A 12,670-nucleotide genomic window follows, 5' to 3' on the forward strand; every position below is an offset into this window, starting at 1 on the left:
TGCGAAGTCAGGTTGGAGGTGATTTGTGCATGGAAAATTTCAGCATTAACATGCTAGCCAACAATTTAATTTTTATTTTTATTTTTTTGGCCTTCCTGTGAAATGAAATAATAAGAGAACAATTTTTATGCACATGTGCTATGGAGATGGAGGCGAGTGGGAGCCATTCTCACTACCAATGTGGTACAATGATAAAATGAAGTGTATTCATTTTGAATTTAAAACATGCAAAAATAAGTCTTAATTTTCTCTTAAATTTAAAATTTAAAATACATATGTATCATTGAATTTAGTAGGCAAGTACTGTTCTTCTGTTTGGTTAATTAAATGTACATTCTTTTTTTCTCTTCTTTAATTATTTGTTTTAACAAATGTAAATTGTGTCTTCTTTATTTATTATTATTTTTATTCTCCTCGCATAAATTTTGAGGCCTCACACGAGGTCACAAAGCAGCCAAAAAGTCAAACTCATAGTAGTGTTTACAATCATGGGTTGCTTCCATCTAAAGAACTTGTCCCGATGGAGCCCTAAAAAATTCACTTCAATAAGCATTAAGATCCTCCAAATACTTTGCATGACCAGTTAATCACAAACATTTATTTTATATGCCTGACCAAGGTGACCCAGCTTCATTTGGAATAATTGTTTAGTCCTGCCAATTTTTTTCAATTTAACTGTCAACTTTGGAACGCCAAAACATTCATCAAATATATTGTACAATTCAGTTCCCCAATTTTCAGAAGAAATGGAGTGGAAAATTAACAAATAAAGGCCAAATGTCCTGTTAGAATCTACTACTATCAAATTCAGCAAAAAGACATACAATTTCTGTTCACCTAGACATGCATAAAGCATCTGAATATTCAAACCATTGATGAACCAGAGTAGCGGCGAAATCAACTTTAACACTAACTATCTATATGCATCTGTAGCCCCAATTTAATTTCTTACATCTTGAGGCAGCAAATAATACTAATACAGAAAACAGAGCATTGAATTGCACAGATTTTGGTGAGAGGTTGCGAGAGATACAGAGTTTCGCACAGATATCGTTTCAGCCAACAACAAATACCTTCTCGATGGCTCAGAAAATGGTCAGACATCATCTGTAACCCAAGCCATGAGTTGCAAAATTTGGCCTTCCCTGACTATTCATCACCTTAAAAAAGTGGCTTCTGCGAGGAGGGCTCCAATCAGATGCCAACCGCATTTGCTGGTATAGATCGTCAGTCTTTAGGTGCCACATACGAAGAAAATGCTTTCACCTGTGATCTTCAGGACTTAATCCAAGATGTGTCTGTATAAAGTAGCAGAGACCAAAGTAAAGAAGCTAAGCTCTTGATTAATCATTAAGAACAAAAAAGGAAAAATAACTTTCTATTACCCTGAAGGAAAAAAAGGTCAACCATCCTTTCCTTAAAATTAGGGACCAAAAAAAAAAAAAGGCAACGGGCAAAATTTTAATCACATATACCCTATACAAAAAAGAAGAGCCTTTATTTTTGCTGGGTATTTTGATGCCAGGGTAAAGACAGGGAGGGGCCTTTCCAAATTCTGTGCAATTGTAAATAAATATGTGATTAGTCTACAAGGAAAAAAAAATGACCCACGTCCAAATGGCATGTAACCAAAGTGCAGTGATTTAATTTTGACTAAAGATGTAGAATTCCCCAAGTTGATACACATGATGATCAAACAGAACCATAAGATAAATGCATCTTATACCAGTACCATATGCTTGGTCCCCAAATAACTGGTTCAGCACCCAGCACCTGAACGTTTCCACTTGTAGCCCAAGAGATTTACAAATTCGAAAGGTAAAAAAAATGAATAAGTTCTATATAGATATACCTTATATATAGCCATGTATTTCACCATCCCAAGAATAAGAATTTTGGGTGCACAGGACTTTTTCAACAATAACTGACATTTAACCTACAAGATGCATGTGAAAATGAAAAACCAATTCTTTCAGGCTATAATGCCAAATGGGTTCAAGCTCATCAGAAAGGAATCCATCTTTTTAGTTCTTTCACCAACATAGTTTTATTGTCTTAACTTCTTGTGTGAAACCAGCTTTTCTTTCCTTGTCAACAATTACAACTTAAGCAAATTGGACCAAGTTGTATTCAGCTGGCTGATTTTTTAAGTTTCCCAAACAGCACTTTAAGGGCTACTTCCAACTTCAGAAACAATGATACTAACCATTATAATAAACGATACTCACCTGGTAAAATTAATTGCGAAGCACCACTGTAAAAGCATCAATGAGGTTGTACATGTTCTCAACTAAAGATCACTTCATTCCAATTGATGAAAGTTTGTCCTGATTTGAAGGCCGAACTGAATTTGCCGCCGTTGCAGCAGGAACAAATGGATTTAGAGTGGGAGGACCTGATGTCATTATAGGCCTTGAAACTGGTGGCCTTTGAGAGGTCATGCTCATTGGGGGTCTTGGTGCTGCATTAGCAAAACCCATTGCAACTCTGTTGATGGGTAAAGATTGTTGCATGGGTCTGGACGAGGAAGCTGGTAAGCCAAGTCTAGTTGCGATTATCTGTGCCCGCTCATGGTACAGCCTCTGCCTAGACCTGTCCAATTGTTCCCTTCCCCTCATTACCAGATTTTCCATTTCAGAAAAGAAAGCCAACTTGTTCTCCAACTTGAGCAACTGCAATAAATGCAAACTTCTGAAAACATGACTCCTAAAACCAACAAGAGACTTGAACGATCAAAGCCTGGTTGACTATGAAAATACCTGCTTTTCGATCAACAATGTAGCAAGTTGTCGAATTTGATCTTCTTCTTGGTTTGCAAGAATCTTCGCCTTTACTGCAGCAGCGGAGATTGCACTAACTGCAGCACGCTTTATCTTATCAATACCGTGATCATTTTTGGTCTCCGAAGGGTCTTCATTTGCATTCTTACTGTCCGAAGGGTCTTCATTTGCATTCTTATTGTCCGAAGGATCTTCATTTGCATTCTTACGGTCCGAAGGGTCTTCATTTGCATTTTCACTTTTAGAAGGGTCTGCATTTGCATTCTTACTTTCCAAAGGGTCTAAATTTGCATTCTTATTGTTCGGAGGGTCTTCTTTTGCATTCTTACTGTCCGAAGGGTCTTCATTTGCATTCTTACTGTCTTTTGCTTCTTCCTCGCCTGCACCAAATAAAAATTAATGAGTCAAGCAGAAAGAGAAGGCATTACCCGCACCCCAACACACAAATAACAAGTGACAAACTCCAAATTTATCTCAGTTGTCTGTGTATAACTAAAATTCACAAATGTGCATGCATTTTACCATTATTCCGAAAATCCACACTTCCAGCCAATAATGATTAAAACTCTTCAACGAGCCGAATTATTCTCCTTTTATTACATAATTCAAAACCATTTACAAGAAAATGTTTCATAGCTAGAAGAAACATCTGAAAACAAAACCTGTGATTGCTCCACTGTCAACCATTGAATTTGATGTCACCAGTTCCTTGGGCTCTTCGTTTTCCAAGGGTACTGCATCTGCATCCTTTGGAGCCTCTGCACATGGAGAGGACCTACCCCCTGAAGCTTCCGACTCCTTTACAGAACTTGGAAGCAGCTCATCCTTGGATATTAAATCATTCGATTCTTCCATAGCACTCAGTGCCTGGTCTTTTGACAAATCCACATTATCTGTTTCATTCAAAGGAACAGGTGCAACATCCTCACTAGTATCTACTATATTGGGTTCTTTTACAGCATGGTCATCGTCTATACATTCGCCACTAGGGGAAACCAACTGTCCGTTTTCTTCTGTTACAGAATCCTTATCTTTTTCATGGTTGTTATCATTTGACATATCACAGCCATCCAAAACTGAGTCAGACTTTTTCTCTTTCTGCTTTCCATCATTCTGGTTATCATCTTCCTCAGCATCCTGCTGCTCAACCATTTGCACGACAGATCTGAATATAATATATTTTTACGTCAGACACATCAACGTTGATGAACTCTTGCAACTTTAAACTACATATAACTGAACAAACCTCTCAGAATCAACTGATTTTTTCTTGTCCTCAGGTGGATCTTCCAGAAGAAAACAGTGCCTTGCAGCCAGATGCATGCCAGAGGAATTGCTAGAAATGGTTTTTAAAGAATTACGGGTTGAGGCAGTAGCAACACTAGGGTCCACCAATCCTACCAGGAATGCTGCCTGCAGAAGAGAGGAGATCAACATGTAGCACATCAAAGATGCAAGAAAGTTTCATGGGTGTTCAACACTAACTTCGAAGAATAATAACCAGATTTAGGAATTCATATAAAAGTGTAGAGTAAGAATTTATTTAGCATGTCTTTTGACCATGGACATTGTCAGGGAACAAAATCATCCAATCATGCTATACCAAGGAAAAAAGAGAGTTCCTTTTCATAAGTTTAAAATGCAACTTCAATTAACTGATTGTATATCATTTTTCACGAACTTAGAATCCAACTAACCAACGCCATGACAGGGTTTGCAGCTTCAGCAAATGATAGCTGATCTCCAACCGTAGGAAAAGAACCCACAGCTTCAAATGCTTCTGTGAGTGCCTTGAGTGCAAAGTTCTCACTAGTTTCCTTACTAACTTCCAGTTCAGCATCTTCTGACTTTGAAATATCCATTGGGGAGGACAGCATCTGATTTTCATTTGCAACAACTTTACTCTCTGTTGTTTCAAGCGCATCTTTAGGAGCCAAAGAATCATTATTGGTTGAAACTGGATCAGCATTTTCTTTGGAACTTGCATCAATTTCATCATCACAGTCCAGAAAAGTATCCTCAATTGGCATTTGAACAAAGTGCAAGATACATTGAGCTTTGGTTTTTGTGGCAACATGCTCAGCAATCTCATTCCAGTTTTCTTTATAAAGTTCCAATGCTTCAAGGAGGAGGAGGGTTTCCTGATCTGTCCACTTTCCACCACTTACACCAGGAACCTCAGCAGGCTCCATAAGAATGAAATCCGATGGAGACATATCAGAGCCAAACTTCCCATTATTGAAGCACTCAGTACATAAATCAAAATCTGCCTGTGTAACACGAGCAAAATTAGCAAAAAGAGTACACTTCAATGAGAAACTAAGATTAGGGGAAAACATATCAATGTATAATCAAATTCAAGCCCAACACTTCCTTAAATGAACATTTATTCAACACAAAACATGCAAAAAGTTTATGTAAGTGACAGACAATTGCTTTATCCATGTTTTACAAGCCCTGCAGAATGATTCATCATACCTTTCTTCCCCTCGCCTTTTCAGTTTATGCTAGTATAATCTACAGGAATTCTTTATTAACAGAAATAAAAATAAAAATAAAATGCTTCTTGTGTAATGAGTAGTCAGCTTCAGGGTTAAGTCATATGGCAGAAGCATATACTTTAAGATGGCAGATACAATATAACAAGCCAGTGCAACTAAGTAAGAGTTGGAGATAGAGTAGGTAAAAACTCATCTCGAGGCTTCACATATTCAAAAATCGTGCGTAACTGCACGCAACACTCATTGTGCATTTTTTTCATAGATATTGAACACTGTACTGTAAAATACAGATTGTGAAAGAAATTTGCTGACTTTATAAACTTGCAAGACAATCCTTGTAGAAAAAATATATGAAATTCAAATATAATGATCTCAAAGGACAAATATTTGTGAAGTATTCCTCATTATTCCCTCACTTCCTCCAACTTTCCTTTAACACCTGTGCAGATTATACCAGGCAGTGTAGCAGCTTTTTAAACAATGTTCATTGTTCTTCAAAGAAAAGGGTCAACAACAGAGAAGGGTGTCAGAGAGGGAGCAATAAAATCTACATAACAAACAAATCACATTACACAAATAACTTGTCTTTGGAATAAGTTTTGGCCAGTGCAACAAGGACAATGCTATTCAAGCATCAAATGTCCGACACTTCAGCGTGTGAGGCATGTTCCAGCCACCAGGATATGTCATTCAGATCTCAAGATTGCCATTGACATCTTAATCCTTGTCAAAGGTCCACATTTTTGCCAGAGTCCTACTTGGACTTTTTCTAATCAATACTCAAGGTGCAAATATTTGATAATGATGCATCATAAAAAAGAAAGCATTACTGTAAAATTATAAATATAGGCAGTATATTTTATTGAATCATAGGTCGCAGTGTCTTTTCTTACAGACCTATCCAACATTTGATTTACCTTGTCCATCTAGTGCCTTCAGACCTTAACTTGGACTATATCACTTCAGCTCGGTGCTCCACATAGCCTCAATTGACTTGTAGTTGTCTCTGTGTGTTCACTGGAGACAGTATCCTTGAATCTCTTGGAACAAATCTATTCAGTATCCTTATTTAACCCAGAGTATGGATGTCCCTTTAGAGCCAGTTATTTGATACCATACACCATGACCATCCTTGTACAGTTAACCTTCTTAAAAGATTTATCCTACATTACAGCAAGCTTTTGTCAATCAGAATAGCTCCAATATATCCAAAAGCTTTTCATGGAATATCTCTTTATTGCCAGAGATTTGATACCACCATAAACCATGACTATCCTTGTACAATTATACCTATCTTATAAGATTTCTCATTTATAACAGCAACTTATTTTGTCAATCAAGAAGGCTTCAATAATATATCCAAAAGTTTTTTAAACCTTCTCGTCCTTGATGCCCAATTGTAAGAAACCAAATAATATCACTCTTAATTATCCATTGATGTTTTACTTTCAACTAATCCTTCATGTTTATTACAAAAATTAATTCCACATATACTGTCTTAAGTTTGATAGCACTAGTACCACCTTCTAATTTAGTGTTTTATCCCACATTTTTCTTATCAACTTAATCTGTGCCATCAGCTAAATGCATAGACCATGAGATCTACCTTGTATACCCCTTTCAAAATGTTTCATTAATTGAAAGACCTGACGTTAATTACTGAACTTTCAACGAAAGCCAATAAAAACAGGATTTTTTCTTTTTCTTTTTTTGTTCCCTCCTTCCATTGTTTTCTCGACAACCTCATAAATAAAGTACTACAGAGTAACAGATAGTTCATTCCTATTAGCCACTAGATATCACAACTTCAGACTTACATTACATTCATACAGCTTTGTTGCCATGTAATATTTTAATATAACCAAGAAACACATCACACCTTTGTCACCACCATTGTTCAAAGGTAGCAATTGATCATGCCAAGCAGTATGACAATCAACAGCCAGAAAGTCTAGTTCAATTTCTCAACTGCCAACCACAGTAGGCTACATGTCTAGGCTTACAAAACCCACATTCTTAAATTCCATGCACCCTAATACCTTTCTGCATATACTAAACTTAATCACTAAACTCGCTTTAACATATGACAGGTCCCAAGGCTTACCTGTAATCACCAACTGCAACTATGCTGCTTTTACCAATATGGCTAGCTCGAATCATTTTCAACAGTTAACCTGATACTATATCGTACTAAAACTCCTCTTAAAGTATGTTAAAGCATGCATAATAACATGCAAATTCTCCATGCCACATGTAGTGCTATTTCTGGAAGAAGTTCTTCAATACTTCAATGTTTATGTTTCCATAGCACTAGACTATAACCATCCATTCCACTTTGAAAAAGTTGGTTTTAACAATTAAAATATAAGTTTGGAAAAAGGAGAGGGAGTCATATAATGGGGAAATGGTTTCGCACTTGAATGTTCCTAAACCACAATAGAAACTGAAGAACTTAACAATAAAGCCTAATTGCTTGGAGTTGGCTATATCATTACAAAAACTGAAGAACATAATAATAAAGCATAATTGCTTGGAGTTGGCTATATCATTACAAGGATGTAAGGAATTATATCACATTGAAACATCAGAAAATTAAAATATTATTAACTTCTTAAAGTACCAGCAATAATTTCACAACAAAAACAAAAGAAGCTAATAGCATATTTAAAAAAGAAAACAAACAACTCTGAGAACCTGCTTTCAATCTTCCTGTGTTCCTTTGATTTCAGGAAGATTGAAAGCAGATGATTGTAAAGAGCTAGTCAATAAGGTTAATAAGAGTAGAGCTAGAATTCAGTTTTGGAGTAGCAAAATTTCTCTCATTTGCAGGCAGAATACAATTGATTTCAGCAGTGCTTTTCTCAATACAAGTCTACCGGGCTTCTGTTTTTATCCTCCCAAAAAAGGAAATTAAAATGGTGAATGACATTCTGATAAAAGTTTTTATGGAAGGATTCAGATCTTGAATCTGGGGGAAACAAAGAAGCATGGGATCAAGTCTGTTTACTTAAGGAATAAGGAGGATTGGGGATCAAGAATATGGAAGATTGGAACAAAGCAGCCATGATGAAACACATATGGAACTTGATGCAGCCAAATTCTGATTGCCTATGGGTTGTTTGGGTAAGGAAATACCTGTTAAAGAGGAAGAACTTGGCAGTTGGCTTCTTCTCAGAACGGTACCCAGTGTCAGAAGCAGATCCTAAAGCTGAGAGATGTAATGAAGGTGATTTTAAATCTCAGGTGGGAAATGAAAAGAGTATCTCACTGTGGAGTGATTACTGGTTACCATTTGGCTCAATTCTAGATTATTATGGCCAGAGAATTATTGATGATTCTGGTCTAACTTAGAAGGCTGTGGTTGCAGATGTTATTGCTTGGAATAGATGGATTTGGCCTACTGTAAATACATGGGAGTTTATGGAAATAAGAGAACTGACAGTGAACTGGCATCTTAACAGTGAAACAGAGGATTCTGTTGTACTGTCATCATCTAAGGGTGCATTCTCTAATTAATCTACCTGGGATAAATACAGACATAGAGGTCTGCAAATTTCATGGTATGAGGTTATCTGGTTCAAGAACCACATACCCAAACATGTTTTCATAACATGACTATCTATTAAAAATAGACTGCTCACAAACAAAGAATGATGCAGATGGAATTGGTCAGTAGAGCTCAGTGTGTCCTATGTAAAAATTGTATTGAGGACAGGAACCATCTATATTTTGAATGTGAGTTCTCCAACAGGATATGGAATTACATTTCAGATAAGGGTGCGATACAATGGCCTAGTTTCCCTTGGAGTTATCTGATTGAATGGGTTAACTTAGCTTTAAAGGGTCAATATTTTCTTGCTATGTTGAATAAGATGGCCTTCTCAGCTACTATATGGCTGCTTCGGAGAGAGAGGAACAAAAGGATCTATAAAAATGAATACAGGGATTTGCAATCTATCCAGAAAGACATAATCAATGATGTTAAGTACAGAGTTATGGGGCTGCAGAACGTTGTGTTTTCTCAAACCAATAGGTGTTTATGTCAAGAATGGAACATACCTGATATTGCAAAATGTTATGCAAGCTAAAATGCTTGAAGCCAGATTGTTATGTCAATTTATATGTATCTGGTTGATCATGGTTGTTAAGAAATGCAATCTGATTTTGTTGGGTAATCCTGTTCTGTTTTCAGTCAGGCATTTGCTGTGTGCTGACATTAAAGTTGATACACTGTTATAGACCTGAGGAGTGTTGCTGCTGCTATCGTTACTCTTGGTGCTGCATTGACTGTGTTTATTTTTGCCGTAGTTTTTGTTGTAATTGCTGGAACTTTGCTGTTAGTGATTTGGTGTTATTTCTTTTTGCCTACTTGAACGACTGTTGCAATTATTGTTGGGTCCTAGAGCTTTTCCATGTTCTCTTTCTGGATCATGGATGTTGTAGGGGCATTGGTGATAAGTTTCAGGAGTTTTCTGGTTAGTTTGCACTATACCTTTATTTATTTTTTTTTTTTGATAAGTAAAAAAAAGGGTTAGAAGTTACACATTAGTTGATGTAGAGAGTCATTGGTTAGTTTGCACTATGTTACCCTGTTGTATTCTTGGTTTATCTTTCTGTTCCTTAGGGTTTGGTGGATTTGGGATTTTCATATTGTATTTGTTTCTTGGGGTATACCCAAAGTATGGATGTAAGGCTATAGCCTATTTTGTGGAATGATATACCAGTATACCACTGCTTACCTATCCACAAAAAAAAAAAAAAAAAAAAAAAAACAAAACAAATCGGAACCTTTTTATTAATCATATTTTGCTACAGATTAACAAAAACACTAATAATTGAGGGAATTCCTTTTCATTTGTTAGTGCAGCTTCCCTTCTACATTTTGTAACTTTCTTTGTAATTGTCTATTCTCTTATAGTAAAATCAAGATTTATCTGTGACTCCCTATAGTTGCATGATGTATCTCTGACTGATGAATTCATAAATTGCATACTAGTTCTCCAATTTTGCTAATTTTATCCATCAGATAATCATATATATTATACACATATTTCCAAAGTAAAAACTTAGTTCTAATAATCTTCACCTAGAATAAATTCTTCGTCGGTGGATAATACATGCACCCATTTTTCAAGGCTTCATACAACAAGAGATATTTTTCCAAGATGCTTTCTTCTTTTAAAAATGTATTTTTATTTGAATAACAATATAGAAATCTACATTCAAAAGCACATGAACAAACACCAAGTTTTGGTTGCACAATGCTGAGGTGCATCTTTAAACCATATAAAATTGAATTTAGAAAGATTTTCTATATCCAAATAAATAATTCAATAAGCAAATTCCTGTAACACAACAAACCTGCTTCTGGCAATGGTAGCGCTTGCGAGAGCAGTCAGCTGAACAAGAATTGCAATGGTACTCAACCGATGGCCCCTCAGGCTTCATCAACTCTTCAGCAACAGCGGACTCCGGAAAAAACCTCGATGGAATGACTGGTGTTGCCACATTAGTCCTAGGAACTGGTGCGCATGATTGTTCCGTTTCAAAGCAATACAATTTTTCAACCAAAGAATCCATCTTTGCTGCTCCATTGGCATCAGCATTCTCCATTACAGAATCAGTCTCTTGTAACGGGTGGAAATTAATCAAACCCCAATGGTCCAAAAAATCCATCACCTCTTGCCTGGCATCCAACTCTCCAACTGAGAGCTCTGACAAATCTTTCAATTCAATTTGTGTGTTTGGATTTGCGTGAAATTTATTCATAATCCAATTACGTATCTCCATGTATATTTCGGGAGTCTGATTCTGTGACTTCCCATTAAAAAAAGAAGGCAATGCCCGCTCCTCCAGTGGATGAACTTTCGTCCAGGAAAACCAACCTACAAATCAGGAGGCAAGGGAAGAGAGTTATTTAGTCAGATAAATCTTAAATCAAAGATTCTGCATTTTTTATGCTCTCCCTCTCTCAGTGTGCGTGTGTGTGTGAGAGAGAAGGGGACAGGAGAGTTGAAACTGTAAGTGATGAGTTGTAGAGAGAGAAAAATCTGGAATTGGAGCGGTATTCATCTTGAATTGACACCCTTGTTTCATTTCAAGAAGCTTGAGAAAGAGTGAAATTGTTCTCTTACTTCGAATCAAAACCAAAAGTTCAAGAAATTAACAATCATCCACTCAAAAGACTAGACGTCTTATGTCTAAGCTCAACCAAATGCACAAAAACTAGGGTTTTATAAGGTACATTTCAACTCACCACAGTGAATCGGAACCACATGAGCATTAGTACCACGCGATCTAATAATTTCATATTCGGCTTCAATCTTCCCCTCCAACGCCTCCAAATCCTCCTTTGCGGCTTTCAATTCTTCCTCCGCCGCCTTCGCCGTTTTTCCTCCACCAAACTCCAGCGGCACCACCGCCCCCTGCTCATTTTTCACCACCGCTGACGACGACGAGGCGAACGAAGCCGCTGCCGCTGCTGCGGCGGCAGTGTTGGGGGATTGGCGAGCTCTGGTGCACGGACCGTTGTGGATCGGAGGGAATGGAACCGCAGAGAGCTTCTCTCGTGCTTGCCGCTTCGACGACGTCGCTCCGGAGTTCGATGTGTTACCACTACTATTGTTGTACCCTTTCCTCTTTTGGCCTCTACGCCTTGAAGAAGGTTGCTCAGACGCCGCCGTATCCGACTGTTTCGGTGGTGTAGCGGTGACTGTGGCGGTGGCGGAAGCGGCGGCGGCTGAGCTAGCCGCCGGTTGGTTTCCGGTGTCTTTGCGCTTTTCCTCCATCAAGGGCTTTCTTTGGAGACTCAGATCATCGTCTTCGAAGATATATCATATGCATACTCAGTTTCTGTATCTATGCATCGGCGGTCTATATTGATTAGCATGAACATGCATGCTTTGACTGATATTATTCGTATCTAACGGATTAAAAGATCTATTTCATTTTCTACGGCTTTGATTGGAGATTGTAAATCGCGTGATGAACTGACGGTTTCTTTTTATCCGATCTCACGCATTATGTACCAAATGATATTGCCAAGGAGATAATCAATTTGGTACAAGTAAGAAATTTTCACTCAAACGGTCTTGTTTTAAATTACTTCTAACGAGAAAAAATTAACGCAAATATGTAATTCTAAAAATAATTTTTTTAAAATTTAAAGAAAAAATAATAATTTTCAGATGATAATAAAATATAATTATTTGAAAACAAATATTTTTATAATTGACTTTTCAAAAAATAATAAATTAAATCAAACAGAATTTTTTGTTCTAGAGTTACAAACTAAAAAAAACATGTTTGGGTGAGCTTTCTGGAAACTTGAAACGGTTTCCAAGCCCAATAAAGTCTTTTTAAAAAAATGATAGTGTTTGAGGAAATAAA

General features: G+C 37.0%; 1 protein-coding gene across 1 annotated transcript; it reads right to left on the reverse strand.

Moving 5' to 3' along the window:
* Positions 1-759: 759 nt before the first annotated feature.
* On the reverse strand, positions 760-12,124 carry LOC132294006 (SWI/SNF complex subunit SWI3D). The gene is made up of 8 exons (XM_059791709.1): positions 11,538-12,124; positions 10,643-11,166; positions 4,478-5,050; positions 4,027-4,193; positions 3,443-3,945; positions 2,760-3,160; positions 2,229-2,672; positions 760-1,298 (listed from the first exon to the last, which is right to left on the reverse strand). The coding sequence occupies exons 1-7, from the start codon at positions 12,067-12,069 to the stop codon at positions 2,298-2,300; spliced, it is 3,075 nt and encodes a 1,024-aa protein (XP_059647692.1). The 5' UTR covers positions 12,070-12,124; the 3' UTR covers positions 760-1,298; positions 2,229-2,297.
* Between the last annotated feature and the right edge of the window lie 546 nt (positions 12,125-12,670).

This window comes from Cornus florida, unplaced genomic scaffold (genome assembly GCF_030987335.1).
Source record: "Cornus florida cultivar Cherokee Brave unplaced genomic scaffold, ASM3098733v1 CherokeeBrave_3.0.0_Hap2_Chr02, whole genome shotgun sequence".
In the NCBI taxonomy this organism is placed as follows: domain Eukaryota; kingdom Viridiplantae; phylum Streptophyta; class Magnoliopsida; order Cornales; family Cornaceae; genus Cornus; species Cornus florida.

What these genes read in the sequence shown, in the direction of transcription:
- LOC132294006 (XM_059791709.1), bottom strand. Translation starts at nt 12,069, where the DNA reads ATGGAGGAAAAGCGCAAAGACACCGGAAACCAACCGGCGGCTAGCTCA. An exon ending in GCTACCATTGCCAGAAGCAG is followed by an intron (nt 5,051 to 10,642) that starts GTTTGTTGTGTT and finishes CGTGTTACACAG; the next exon opens with GCAGATTTTGATTTATGTAC. An exon ending in TGACAGTGGAGCAATCACAG is followed by an intron (nt 3,161 to 3,442) that starts GTTTTGTTTTCA and finishes TATTTGGTGCAG; the next exon opens with GCGAGGAAGAAGCAAAAGAC.